Source organism: Phasianus colchicus, chromosome 14 (assembly GCF_987193195.1).
Source record: "Phasianus colchicus chromosome 14, bPhaCol1.hap1.1, whole genome shotgun sequence".
NCBI lineage: Eukaryota > Metazoa > Chordata > Aves > Galliformes > Phasianidae > Phasianus > Phasianus colchicus.
The window spans coordinates 8,138,099-8,149,637 of NC_143449.1; the positions used below are offsets into that span (position 1 = coordinate 8,138,099).

At 43.4% G+C, this 11,539-nt stretch overlaps 1 protein-coding gene across 7 annotated transcripts in view; it reads left to right on the plus strand.

The window, feature by feature from the left end:
* LOC116229737 (ligand of Numb protein X 2-like) overlaps positions 1 to 11,190 on the plus strand; it is a 30,527-nt gene extending 19,337 nt beyond the window's left edge. For all 7 annotated transcript variants that reach the window (XM_090150169.1, XM_090150168.1, XM_090150165.1 and 4 more), the window contains 5 exons: positions 1,004 to 1,183; positions 2,478 to 2,652; positions 2,818 to 3,028; positions 7,048 to 7,206; positions 8,266 to 11,190. In XM_090150169.1, the coding sequence (XP_090006295.1) occupies positions 1,004 to 1,183; positions 2,478 to 2,652; positions 2,818 to 3,028; positions 7,048 to 7,206; positions 8,266 to 8,401 (861 nt within the window). In that variant the 3' untranslated portion in view covers positions 8,402 to 11,190. The remainder of the gene's footprint in view (positions 1 to 1,003; positions 1,184 to 2,477; positions 2,653 to 2,817; positions 3,029 to 7,047; positions 7,207 to 8,265) is intronic.
* Positions 11,191 to 11,539: the final 349 nt, after the last annotated feature.

Genomic DNA, 11,539 nt, shown 5'->3' on the forward strand with positions numbered 1-11,539 from the left:
CATTCTGTAGAACTGACATTCTTCCAAAAAATTCTGTTCTTCTGAGAGCTTCTTGGTTAAACTTTGTTCTAATTTTGATTGCAAACTGTTTGGAGAAAAGAGTCCTATCTGTATTGTGAAGTACCATTTGCACCTATACTATATATGCACACCCATTTGTACTGTGCACAGTCTGCTACTCAGGGATGAAGGGGAGGGCAAATCCCCAAAGCAGGATGCAATATTTACAATATATTTTGTGAAGACATAGATATGTGCCAACTTGTTTGGGGAAAAAAATGGCATCCTGGAGTGATTTTGGAGATGAGAGACTTAAAACTTCTGTTTCGTGAAAACCCTGTCCTTCAGTAGTTTGAAAACACACACCAACCAGCTGACTAAAACAACAACAGAAGCAAAGCAGTTGATGCAGTCCCTCTTCCCAGGCCATGGAATTCACTGCTGCTTGGTGCTGTGGCACCAGAGGAGTGGGGGACTTGTCCAGTAGTGAGAACAGCAGCTGTACTTCTCTCATCTGTTGCAGGAAATGCCCCAAGCAAGCACAGACGCCTTACCCCAATAGAGTTCTTCACAATAAGGTTTTGTTGGATTAATTCAGTTTGTTCTTTCAGATAGAAGAGCAGCAATAATAGTGAATGCTTTTCCTGTAGTTCTGCCAAGGCCAGGTATACAGCTGGTTGAGTTTTTAACTGGCAGCAATCTTAGGCAAAAGGTCAGGTCTTCAAGTATTTGGGGAGAAAAATGGATGGGAGAAATGCTGAACAGATGTAGCATATAAGCTGGGAGCAAAGGAGCTGTAACAAGTTTCTTTACAACAAAAGAAAAAGCATCTACTACTTTTATGATGGTTGTCCATTGTGTGGATTGGTCGTTCTTGCTGTTCATTTTGTATTGCGATTCACTGTTCTTGTTGCATGCACCAAAGTAGAGGAAGCAGTCATCCTGCTTTGCCTTCTTTTGCTTGACTTCTAATGGTTTCAGATGTTCTTTTTGCTCCTGGCAGACCAGCGAATCCAGAGTAAACTTTGTAGTCCTGAGGCAGCCAGGTGTGCAGCTGTTGGACCCAGGGGAAGATGGCAGCACGTCAAACAACAGCAGCAGCAGCAGTGGAGGAGGAAGCCCGGTGCACCACCGGAGAAGACTAGACCACAGTCACTACAGGCGGAAGTCCAACTACCAGAAGGTAAGCTTGGAAATAACAGCAAAAACACTGGTTACTCCTGGTCTAATAGATCCATTATGTTAGCTCCGTGACAGTTACGTATTATCTATAACCGATTTGTAGCTCCTTTTCTTCTTGAGCTATTGACAAGCAGCATGTTTGTGGCTGTTGGCACTAGAAAACTCTGCATTTGTCATCTACTGGAAAAAACATCAAAATTTCCTCAACTGTCTCTAGTGTTGATGCAGAACCAGTGTTTAATCCCTCCTTGTTTGGAAAGGGCCATGGGAAATTTACAGTCCATGAGACACTAACAGGGCCAGTGCTGGACCTCTTGATATTCATAAAGCACAGTGTGTTCAGGGTGTAGTGCAGTGGTATTAAGTTATGCTTCTGGTTTGGAGACATAGCTCTGTGACACAGAAGTGGAAACTACACAAATCACACTGTTGTGCTGCTGTGACTCAGTGTTGTATCTGCCATCCATTTGAATGTTACAAGAATATCCTGCAAGAGGAGAATTTTGGATCTTCTGTACCACTGGAGGTTTGCTCCATGCTTAGAGCTACCAGCTGAAAAAACATTCTAAAACTGCCTAGACTTCTGTATCTAAATGCCTCTGAAGATTAGTAAGGAACCTACTTCTACCTCCACAGTTGGTTACATCTGCAATTATTTGCAAACTAACAGGGAAATAATAAACTCTGATATTTAAACTTCAAGTAATACTCTTATAATCATTAGACACATTCATTTTTCTAGGGATGCTGGCCGTCTCTGTCAGCATCTCCAAGTTTGATTTTTTCTTTTATATACAGTATCTCAAAAACTCCTATTTGTCTGTTTTACCCATTATGTTGGCTTGAGGAGCAGAATCAGGATGATAATATAAACAGAGAAAACGTCAAGTTTCCACATATCTTTTAAGTCATGCATGAGAAGCAAAATAATTCAGAAGTTACTGATCCCAGTTTAGTAGTAGTCAGAAAGGGGTTGATTGCTTGATACGAGTGACCTTGTTTCTTGGTGCAAAACTGTTCTCAGAGTGAGCATCTCTTTACAGCAAAAGGAAGCAGGATTGTTGGGAGAGCAGCTGTTTCCCAGACAGCTATGCCTCAGTCATAGCAGTGTCACATTGGAAATATAGAGTAGTATTTTCACCCATAGCAAGTACAAGAGAAACTGACTTTGCCATCTAGCAGTATTACCAAATGTTCTGAGTTAAAGAAACATAATGTTTATTTTGTTCTGACTCTGAGGTTTTCGTGTTAATTGCATTAATGAATCTGTGTATTGTATTGCCATTTTATTGTAGGAATTACCTCCAGGATATGTAAGTCATGAAAAGACAGTTGCAATAAAGAAGGAACCAAAGGAATCCCTAGGAATAACAATTGGAGGTGGACGAGATAACAAAAACAAGCTCCCTATATATGTAACAAGTGTACAGCCCATCGGGTGCCTCTTCAGGGATGGCAGAATCAAGCGAGGTAAGGAGACTCTCAGATCCTTTACAGGTTGGGAACTGTTTTTAAGCAGAATTTGGATTTAGATAGTAAAGTGAAATTGGAAGCAGGGTTCCACGTGAGACCTTGAGGCAGGAACATGCTTTACAGCACAAGTTTTGCAATAATCCCATTTTATTTAATCAACAGGAGATGTACTTTTGAGTATAAATGGCATTGATTTGACTCATCTGAACTACTATGAAGCTGTCTCAGCACTGAAATCTAATGCAGCTTCCCACTCGGTCATACTGAAAGCCTTGGAAATCCTTTTAACAGACCCCACAGATCCCTCTCTAGACATCAAGGAGCGAGGATTCAGCTGGTCTCCCCTCTGGATCACATGGCTTGGATTGCCCAGGTACATTTGTTTAGTGATCTTAGTCACTGAGCTGACTTAAACAATAGAAATGAACTTCTTTGTGGGTTGACTTGCCAGTATCCTTGTTAGCTTTAAGGCAGAGGAAAGCCTCATCTGCCAGGGAGATCACAGCACAATGAATACATAAAGAAGTTCAGCTGTTTCTTACAGCATTATTATGCCTTGTTTTTCCACTTCTGTTGCACAGTAACCATGTTTCAGAAGTTTCTGAAAAACTTTTTTTTTTTTTCCCTTCTCTAAGAGAAGTGATGCAGAAAATGAAGAGCATACATTTTGGAATTTGAGGCGCTGACTTGAAATTTAGTCAGCATAGAACCAGTTCCTTCTGAAATGTCACTAGCTGAAATCGCTGTGTCTCTTTCTGGATGGCATTAGAGAGGCCAGCAGGTATCTGCTGCTTTACAATACCGATTCTGATAATCTCATTCGGAGGAACTCTTTCAGTCTAATTCTTTCTGGCTGTTTTAATTGTGTGATCTCTAATGTGAAGCATAATCTATTCTGAATTGCTGAGTTTCCCCGCTGCAAAGCTTTGGATCATTAACTTAGCAAAGATTTTAGCAGCAGCATGGTATGTTCCATGTTACAGAGCTGAGATGTCAAAAGCTTCTTTTCTGTCTCCTTTCTGGTGAGGTGAACCTCTTGCTTGCTCACTTTTGTGGTTTCATGAAAGTATATTCAGCTAGAAAAGATAGAATCTGTTGTCATTTCAGGTAAGTGGAGAGGGATCGTGCAGAAGACGAATGTAGAACAGTAAAGCCAAACCCTTTTGTGGGAAGCTCAGATTATTTATTGTTTCTTGAGGCATCTGGAGGAAGAAAGACTAACAAGCCTCTTGTTACGTTACCCTTGTGTTACTTAGCAGCCTGTAAGCGCTAAACAAAACAGCCCAAGGAAGGTAGCTTTGTGTCTCAGGTGACTAACTTGGCTTGTGCTCAGTCCTCTAGTTTCATCCACCCTCCCTCAGAATCAACTGGTCCATTCTGTGCAGGCCTGCTGTGAACCAGTTCAAGCTGTACCTGGATAGCCCAAACCTGGGTATGCATTCTCAGCTGCCAGCAGGTGCTTGTTCCTCTTGGGTGCTCCAGCAGCGAGGTACAGCCAGGAAAAACTGGTCATGCCTTCTCCCTTCTTCCTTTCTCCAATTTCTTTGGATGTGTACTGGTTCCCAGCATCACCACGCTTCCTGCTGCAGGGACTGGTGTCCATTCTTTACGCACTGGGAACTTGCCTTCATTTCAAGCATAGGCTGACATTACTTGCCATGTAATGCATTGCTTGAAATCTTTTTGCTGCGGGTAATAGTGTTGGCTCCCCCTTCCTTTGCCTGTTAGAAGGTCTCACTACTGTAGCAGGGAGCAATGATTTCAGATGCCCCTTCTGCTTTTCAGGCTTCCTTTCTTGCACTGACCTTTAGAAGTCAACAAAATTTTTCTTGTTTCCAGAGTTAAAAATGGCTCTAATTCTTTCTCATCTGCTTTCCCACCTGCTTGTAGTAAGACCTGGTAGCAATCAGTGTGGATGCTTTAAGCTTGGTGCTGGTGGCATGTAGGATTTTGGTTATGTTTAGCATTTTTGTACAGCTACTGCTCTGATACAGAAGTCCTTAAATCCTTCTCAGTGGAAGCTTTCATGCTGAAAGATTTAAGTCAAAGTCTAGCTCAGGGCTAGAGAAATGTACTCGGTTGTTGCAACACTTGAGCCTACAGTGTTTAATTCCAGCCTTGGTTCTTTTATCTGTGGGTTATTTTCTTTACATCAAATGCTGTCAGGCTGGCTCATTGAGTGAGATGCAGGCTCTGAGCTGTGCAGCCCCTGTAGCCCATCCTGTTGAACTTGGGTTATGTGCCAGGCTACAGGTGCTGAACAGTTTCAGGAGATCACAACCCTGGTCTTGTATCTTTCTTGGGATGCCAGATACAGAATAACAGTAGCATCTTGGTCATAGTCCTCTGAAAGGAAACACTCCATGCTCATAAGGTTGCTTGGATACCACAACATTTGGTGTGTAAGCTTGGGCCAGAGTTTCCACCCTTGCCTCTGGCCATGAGTGCCTGATGAAGATGCAGACATCTGTGCTGCTGGAGGGATGAGGTGGGAACACTCTTCTCTCCAGCCTCAGGCAACAGAGCCCGGTGCCTAACATTCTGGCTTTTTTCTCTTGTAATACAACTGTGGGAAACCCTACTGTCCCCATAGACTTCTACTCTCTCCATTGTTTTGCTAGTAATCTGGTGGTGGTGAGTGTTTCAAGTTAATTATATGCTACTAATTACTGCTGTTTGAATGATTATCATGATCACTGTATGTGTCACAGAAGATAGCTTAGGAGCTTCATTTCTTCATAGGATTGTTAAAGACCAGTTACTCATAGTATAAGGTATCATCTCAAACGTGGTGTTGGGATCTTAATTCAGTGCTCTTTGAATCCTGGAGATTGAGCTACCCTCTCTTGCTCTGTATCAGCTTTTGACTCGTGAAACAGCCCCATGCTACATTAGGCTTGGCTGTTAATGCTCAGGGGTGGAAAAGCAGCATCCCTCTTACTTTGAGATCTATCTGCAGCCAGTCCACAAAGCTTGAGCTCTTCTGCAGTGACCTTGAGGTGCTCCCTGCTGTGGCCCCACCGGAGCAGCACATTCCACAAACTCTGAGGGGGATGCAGATCTAGTAGGGAGCCTCCCAAAATAAAATCTGCACCTTTACTTTCTGTGAAGTCCAAAATATTTTTCCCACAGTCATTTTCCATTACGGTGAACTGTTTCTCTTCCTAAAAGCCCTTTTTCATATGGAAATAGATTTCTAGCAAAGAGCTTTCTTCAATTCTTGGAGAATGTGTTCAGTGCTCACTTGTGTTTTATGCTGAAGTAGCACTTCTATTCTCTGGGCTGTTTATCTGTACCAGATGCCATATATGTTTGTCATAGCTGTGCTTTTTTTAATTTGTATAATACCAGCAGAAGAAAACCGGAGGCATCAGTAAGCTGCAGCTGGGTCTCCCAGGGTCTCCCAGCGTTAACATGTAAGGAACTGGTACAGAAGTAAATTTCTGTTTGAAAGCAGATAATTGGATCTTTGTCTCAGTGAGAAGTTAACTGAGAAGGCTTTTGAAATCTGAAACTCATCTGCAAACTGCTCAAGCAAAGCTCTTGAAGCAAAAGCATTTGTAAAGGAGAAGTTCAGCTGCAGGAGTACCTCAGTGGGTGATCAGCAGCAGTTCCATGCAGCCTGCTGGTGCCAGAACATTACCTGACTGATGGCCTGTGCTTCCGCCACACCTCTTCAGATGCCTTGCAAGGGCCTGGCACGCGCTTCTGCTGCAAGCTCAGAGCACAGGTTCTGTTAGCACTTCATTATTGTGTTCTCCCTTGCCATGTGCCTCAGCCTCACTGGGAAGGCACCTCACTGAGTGGGGCTAGCACACAAGCAATCTGCCATCTGCTATCTTACTGTACACAGCAGCCCTGGGTTAGCAATCCTTTCCTGCAGGAAAGGCATCTCACGCACTCCAGTGTGGTATGCAGAAGGAATGCTGTCTCACCTCATAGTGCTCTCTTGCCATCAGTGAGACGTGGCTGCTGAATGCCTTCATTGTACCAAGCTGAATAAAAATCTCAATTCCCGTTGACTGCATGGGGTTTAGCAGTAGTTTATAGTTGATACGGTTTTTGTTCCTTTGCTAGGAAAAAACATTAAGTTATTCTGATGTGAATTCATGAATTTTTCAGTTCACAAGCCTTTTGAGAGCAGTCATTTTTAAACTCATTGACTACCACTGACAGTATTAAGACTTCTAAAAGGCTGTTGTCTTCAGATTTGATAATCGTCCCATAACACACCTTGCACAAAAGGGTTGCCTTCAGCCTATAAAATGAGAAGAAAGACAAGGCTGTTGCATAGCTACACTTTCCCCAAAGGAAAATGTAAACTTCTGGTCCGTTGGCTTTCCTTGAAGCGTGTTTACAAACATTCTGTTTTTGGCTCTGCCTTCTTTGCAGCTACCTTCACTGCTGTCAAGATATTGTCCTTAGCAAAGCCAACCAGGAAAGCTGGGGCTTCAGCATTGTTGGAGGCTTTGAGGAGAGCAAAGGAAACCAGCCCTTCTTCATCAAAACCATCGTGCCTGGGACGCCCGCCTGCCGCAATGCAAGGCTGAAGTGAGTGTGAACCCTTCTGTGGGCTCGAGGCAGAAGCATCATTTCCCTGGAGAACTTTCACCCTTTTGACTGGCTGAGCTTAAGTTAAGGACCTCTAATCCATAGCTGCGCACTTAGGCAGATAATAACATTACCAAAACCCTATATTAATGAGTGCTTTTTCTATAAAAGCATAACCACCTAGTAAGGGGAATTAAATGTTGTATTTTAAAAGGCTGTAAAGGCTTTAATTGAGTAATTAAGAAGAACTAGAAAGGGGATGTTCCAGATTAACTTTAGAGGCTTCTGAGTGAAAAAAAAAAAAATCACATGAATTACAAAGACTGTCTCAATGCAAGTAGGAAAAGCCCTCCTGTAGAGAAAATGGAAGGTAGCCTTGCTGTCAGTAATGCAGTGGGCAAAGTGGTGAGTAGTCTGCATTACCTCCAGCACTCACCAGAACCAGCTCCTTCCACAAGCATGGAGGCTGCAAGTGCGGTACTGTTACAGGCTGCTCTCTGGCAGGGGGCAGCTTCAGTACAGTGAGTCAGGCTTTGCTACCCTAGGAAGCATGAAAGAACAGCTGGTCAGAGCCCTGGTGGGGGCCTGGGGCCAGCTGGGCATCCTGTTTTAGTGCCTGGGGAGCCCTGTAAGACTGAGGGAAGGAGAGGGGCTGGCTCTGGCATTTCATCCCACTGCAGCTGAGCCATACAGCCACATGGAAGGTATCTGGGTGCGCTACGGTTGTGTGAAGCAGGCAGCCTGAGAAACCTATTGAATCAAGCTACAGCATGAGAGAATGCCTCGGCCTGTGGGCATTTCTCTTGGCCCAGCCCTCTACTGCCAGGCCAGCCAGTTGCACTCCTGTGCACAGCATAGTCTTCCTCCCCTGCCCTCAGATTCAGGACAGCAGCTGTTTCTTTGTGTTTGCGTCTGTTCTCTTTTTGCTCTTTATCTAAGAGTCACTTCAGTAAAGAATTTATGATCTTGGTATGGGGTGGAATAGGTGATCTTGGTGTCCAAGGTCACAACGTTAATGAATTTACTTATGACGAGCTCATTTTTTGTCTTTTTGATTAGGTGTGGAGATGAAATAGTGGCAGTAAATGGTGTACCAGCGGTTGGAATGAGCAACTCAGAACTAATCCCAATGCTGAAGGAGCAAAAGAACAAAGTGACACTTACTGTGGTATCCTGGCCAGGGAGCCTTGTGTGAAAGCTGTGACAAATCACGCAGCAGCCTTAAGGATCATCCTTGGTATCAGATATTTGTTGACCACCACACTGAGCTGAGCTGAACATGACAAACTGAGGGAATGCTGAACTCTTGCTATACAGCATACTGCGTCATGACAATAATTTTCACTTCATTTTTGGAGAAAACATTTCTTTACTGTGTGGAGGTTGCCACTGACTGATTGTTAGATTTGAAAATAATGGTGACTCAGAACATTTGTAGCTTCTTGGACTCAATAGAGCTTGTTAGTATTGGTGTTGCAGTGTTTCTCTACGACTCACCCATCTTTGCTTTTTAGTTTTAGAGCTCCTCTTTCCATTTAGTGTTTTGAACAGGTTAAAACAGATGTGACTGGCCTGTTTTGCCTGCTAGTCTAAGAATACCACTTGGCTGCTGCTCTTCTACCTTGCTGCCATACTGGACACTGAATCATTTTATATGTTTATAAAAGCCACTAATAAAACTGTAAGGGTGCAGTCCAATTAAGCAGGTCTTGTAGCCCACAGCTTTATGTTCTTTGGCTGCTTAGGTCTACTGAATGTTTTTACACATCAAAGAAGTTTGCAGCTGAAGGGCTGCCAACTGAGCATGGCAGGGCTGTGTTGAACTCCTATGACAGTCATATCACCAGGTAGCAGAAATGAGGAATTTGTGTAGTTTTTATCAATTTCCTCAGCTTGATGTCTCTGGTTTTAAGACTTGATGAGTGACCAGCTTTTCCCAAAGAAGGCAGATGGCTAAGAAAGCAGGTTTGTTGATGAGAAGCTGTCTTTTAGTTTCCTAGTGTCAAGAGGCAGAGCTGAGGCAGCAGAGACAAGATGTGCTTGCAGTTCTGTCACTGCTGTAGCAAACTGCAGCTTGCTGTGTTGGAATCTCCAGGATAAGGACACCTTGGGCTTCAGTTCCAACCCACTGTGTAGGTAAAGGTTAGAATGAAAGAAATGAAGTCCTAGCAGGTTGGTTTGACTTCCAACACCTGTTTAATTCCTACCTGGAAACAAACTCTACATGAAGCAATTCCATTTTTTTTTTTCAAGTTGCTAATTAGCAGTATAAGAAACAGATCTTTCTCACATCAGAGATCTCTGTGCTGTTTCTGCTGTACCTTTAATGGAGCCAGCTCAGACTGTAGGATTAATCAAAGGAGTCTCTTTCATAAAAATGCTACCTAGAATGAATGTTGTAATTCCTTGTAGTAGCAAACAGACTGCAGGTATGTGCCCATCATCCTCAGCAGTGCTTTTCTTAGGGCTGGCTATTGGTAATTGGCTATTAGAGCAGAGTAGACCTGTTTCTTGCTAGATGATTGAGCTGTTTACACACCAAGTGACTTCTTCCTCTGGCTGTTAGCTTAAGGCAGTATACAGCAGGCCCCTGTTATCAGAGCCTATTGTACAGAAATAGCTTCAGATCCATTTGTCACAAAAGCTCCCCTGGCACATGGTGTGGCCTTTCCATTTGGCCAATAAATGCAGCTACTGTCTTAAACAGCAGAAAGAATGGGATCAGCTGCTGCTGCTAGCTAACAGTGAGAGTGAAATGATTCTGAAGTCAGAAACGTGCCTGTGGAAAACAAGTCACTTGAGCTGCGTCTGACAGAAAAGAAAGTGAAGCCTTTTGGTCTCCTTCCTATCATGATAGAGAATCTGTGCCCAATATGGAACAGTAAATATTTACATAGGTGGAAAGAGGGCAGTTCTTACTGGGTTGTAACAAATGGGGCTTGTATAAAGGACGGTAGGAAAAAGCCATGCAGAGGGTGGTCAGACCATTAAAATGAAGGGTATGCTGCAGAAGTCAGCATGACTTTTACTATTACTCCATCTCGTTTCAAGGTGCCTTTAACTTCACCAAAATGTCCTCACAATTAAGTACTGATTACAAGATCAGCTTGTTAATAGATGTTGAATTTGTTTTGATGCCTTTATAAATTATTCTAATATTACTGAAAACCAACATGGATTATGGATTTTTTTTTCTTTACTCTCTTGCACATCAGCTAATGTCCCAGAACAGGTCCTCTCAACACCAGGCTTAAAGAAGCTGACCTTGCCAGGCAGGATGTTGTGCAGTTGACTTCTGCTTCTCCTGGGAGAGGAGCTGGATTACCCAGAAATAAACTGTGATTGAAGAATGAAGAACAAAACCAACTCTCACATGCTCTTTTCCCTCAGTTATCTCACTGGTGCTTCTGGGGATCAGAACTGGATGGACTGAGAAAGCCAACCTAGGGAATAAAAGCTTTATGGAATGAAGCTTAACTCCCTGATCTCTTGTGAATGTTACAGTCACTGTTCATTAACCCCAGGAAACGTGACATGAAACTTGCAGCAGTTACTTGGCATAAGCAAAGATTATTTCCAAAGCTCTATCTTCATAAATCTCTAATACATCAAAGGCAAACATTTCACCTCTATTTACTGCACTAGAATAAAACTGTTAGCCCTGCTAGTATCAGTGAAAGGCTTGAGTCTGTCCTTAGGAGGACATTCACCAACATACACGAGGAAGGAGCTGGCAGCAGTAACTCTTCAAAAGAGGATTCTCTATTTCCCCCTCCTTTCATGACATCACCGCAAAACCCGGGTGCAGCAGGATGCAGACTGGATGTGATCACTCTTAATTACACCTATTTAAAGGTTGGGCACTTCTGCCACCTCCACAAACACAGGAAGAGAGAAGGGGCAGAGATGCAGGATAGTTCTGTATGCCTCTGGACCTGAGTGCAGAAATGAAGGAGAAGGAACTGGCTGGGGGCTAAACTCTACACTTACCTTAGCATGAAATTCTATTGACAAACGTTTTCCCCTGATTCTAGAAAGGTAAAAACCAGCTCAGCAAGGTCTGTGGGCCACTGCCTGGCATTTCCCTCAGTGCCCCAGTGATTTCACAGATCATGTTCTGGAAAAAAAAAAATCAGATTTCATAATTACAGAACACAAGCTCGCTCTGGAGGCACCAGCAAGGATCCCCGGTGCTTCTCCTTCCATGCTTCGCAGCAGTGCGAGCAGGGGCACATTTGTCACTGCAGTGCAATGATGAGGGTGCAGACATCTGTCAGCAGCAGGGCTGGCTCCTGCTCCTCGTCACTCCCATCGCTCATTTCTACATGGGCCA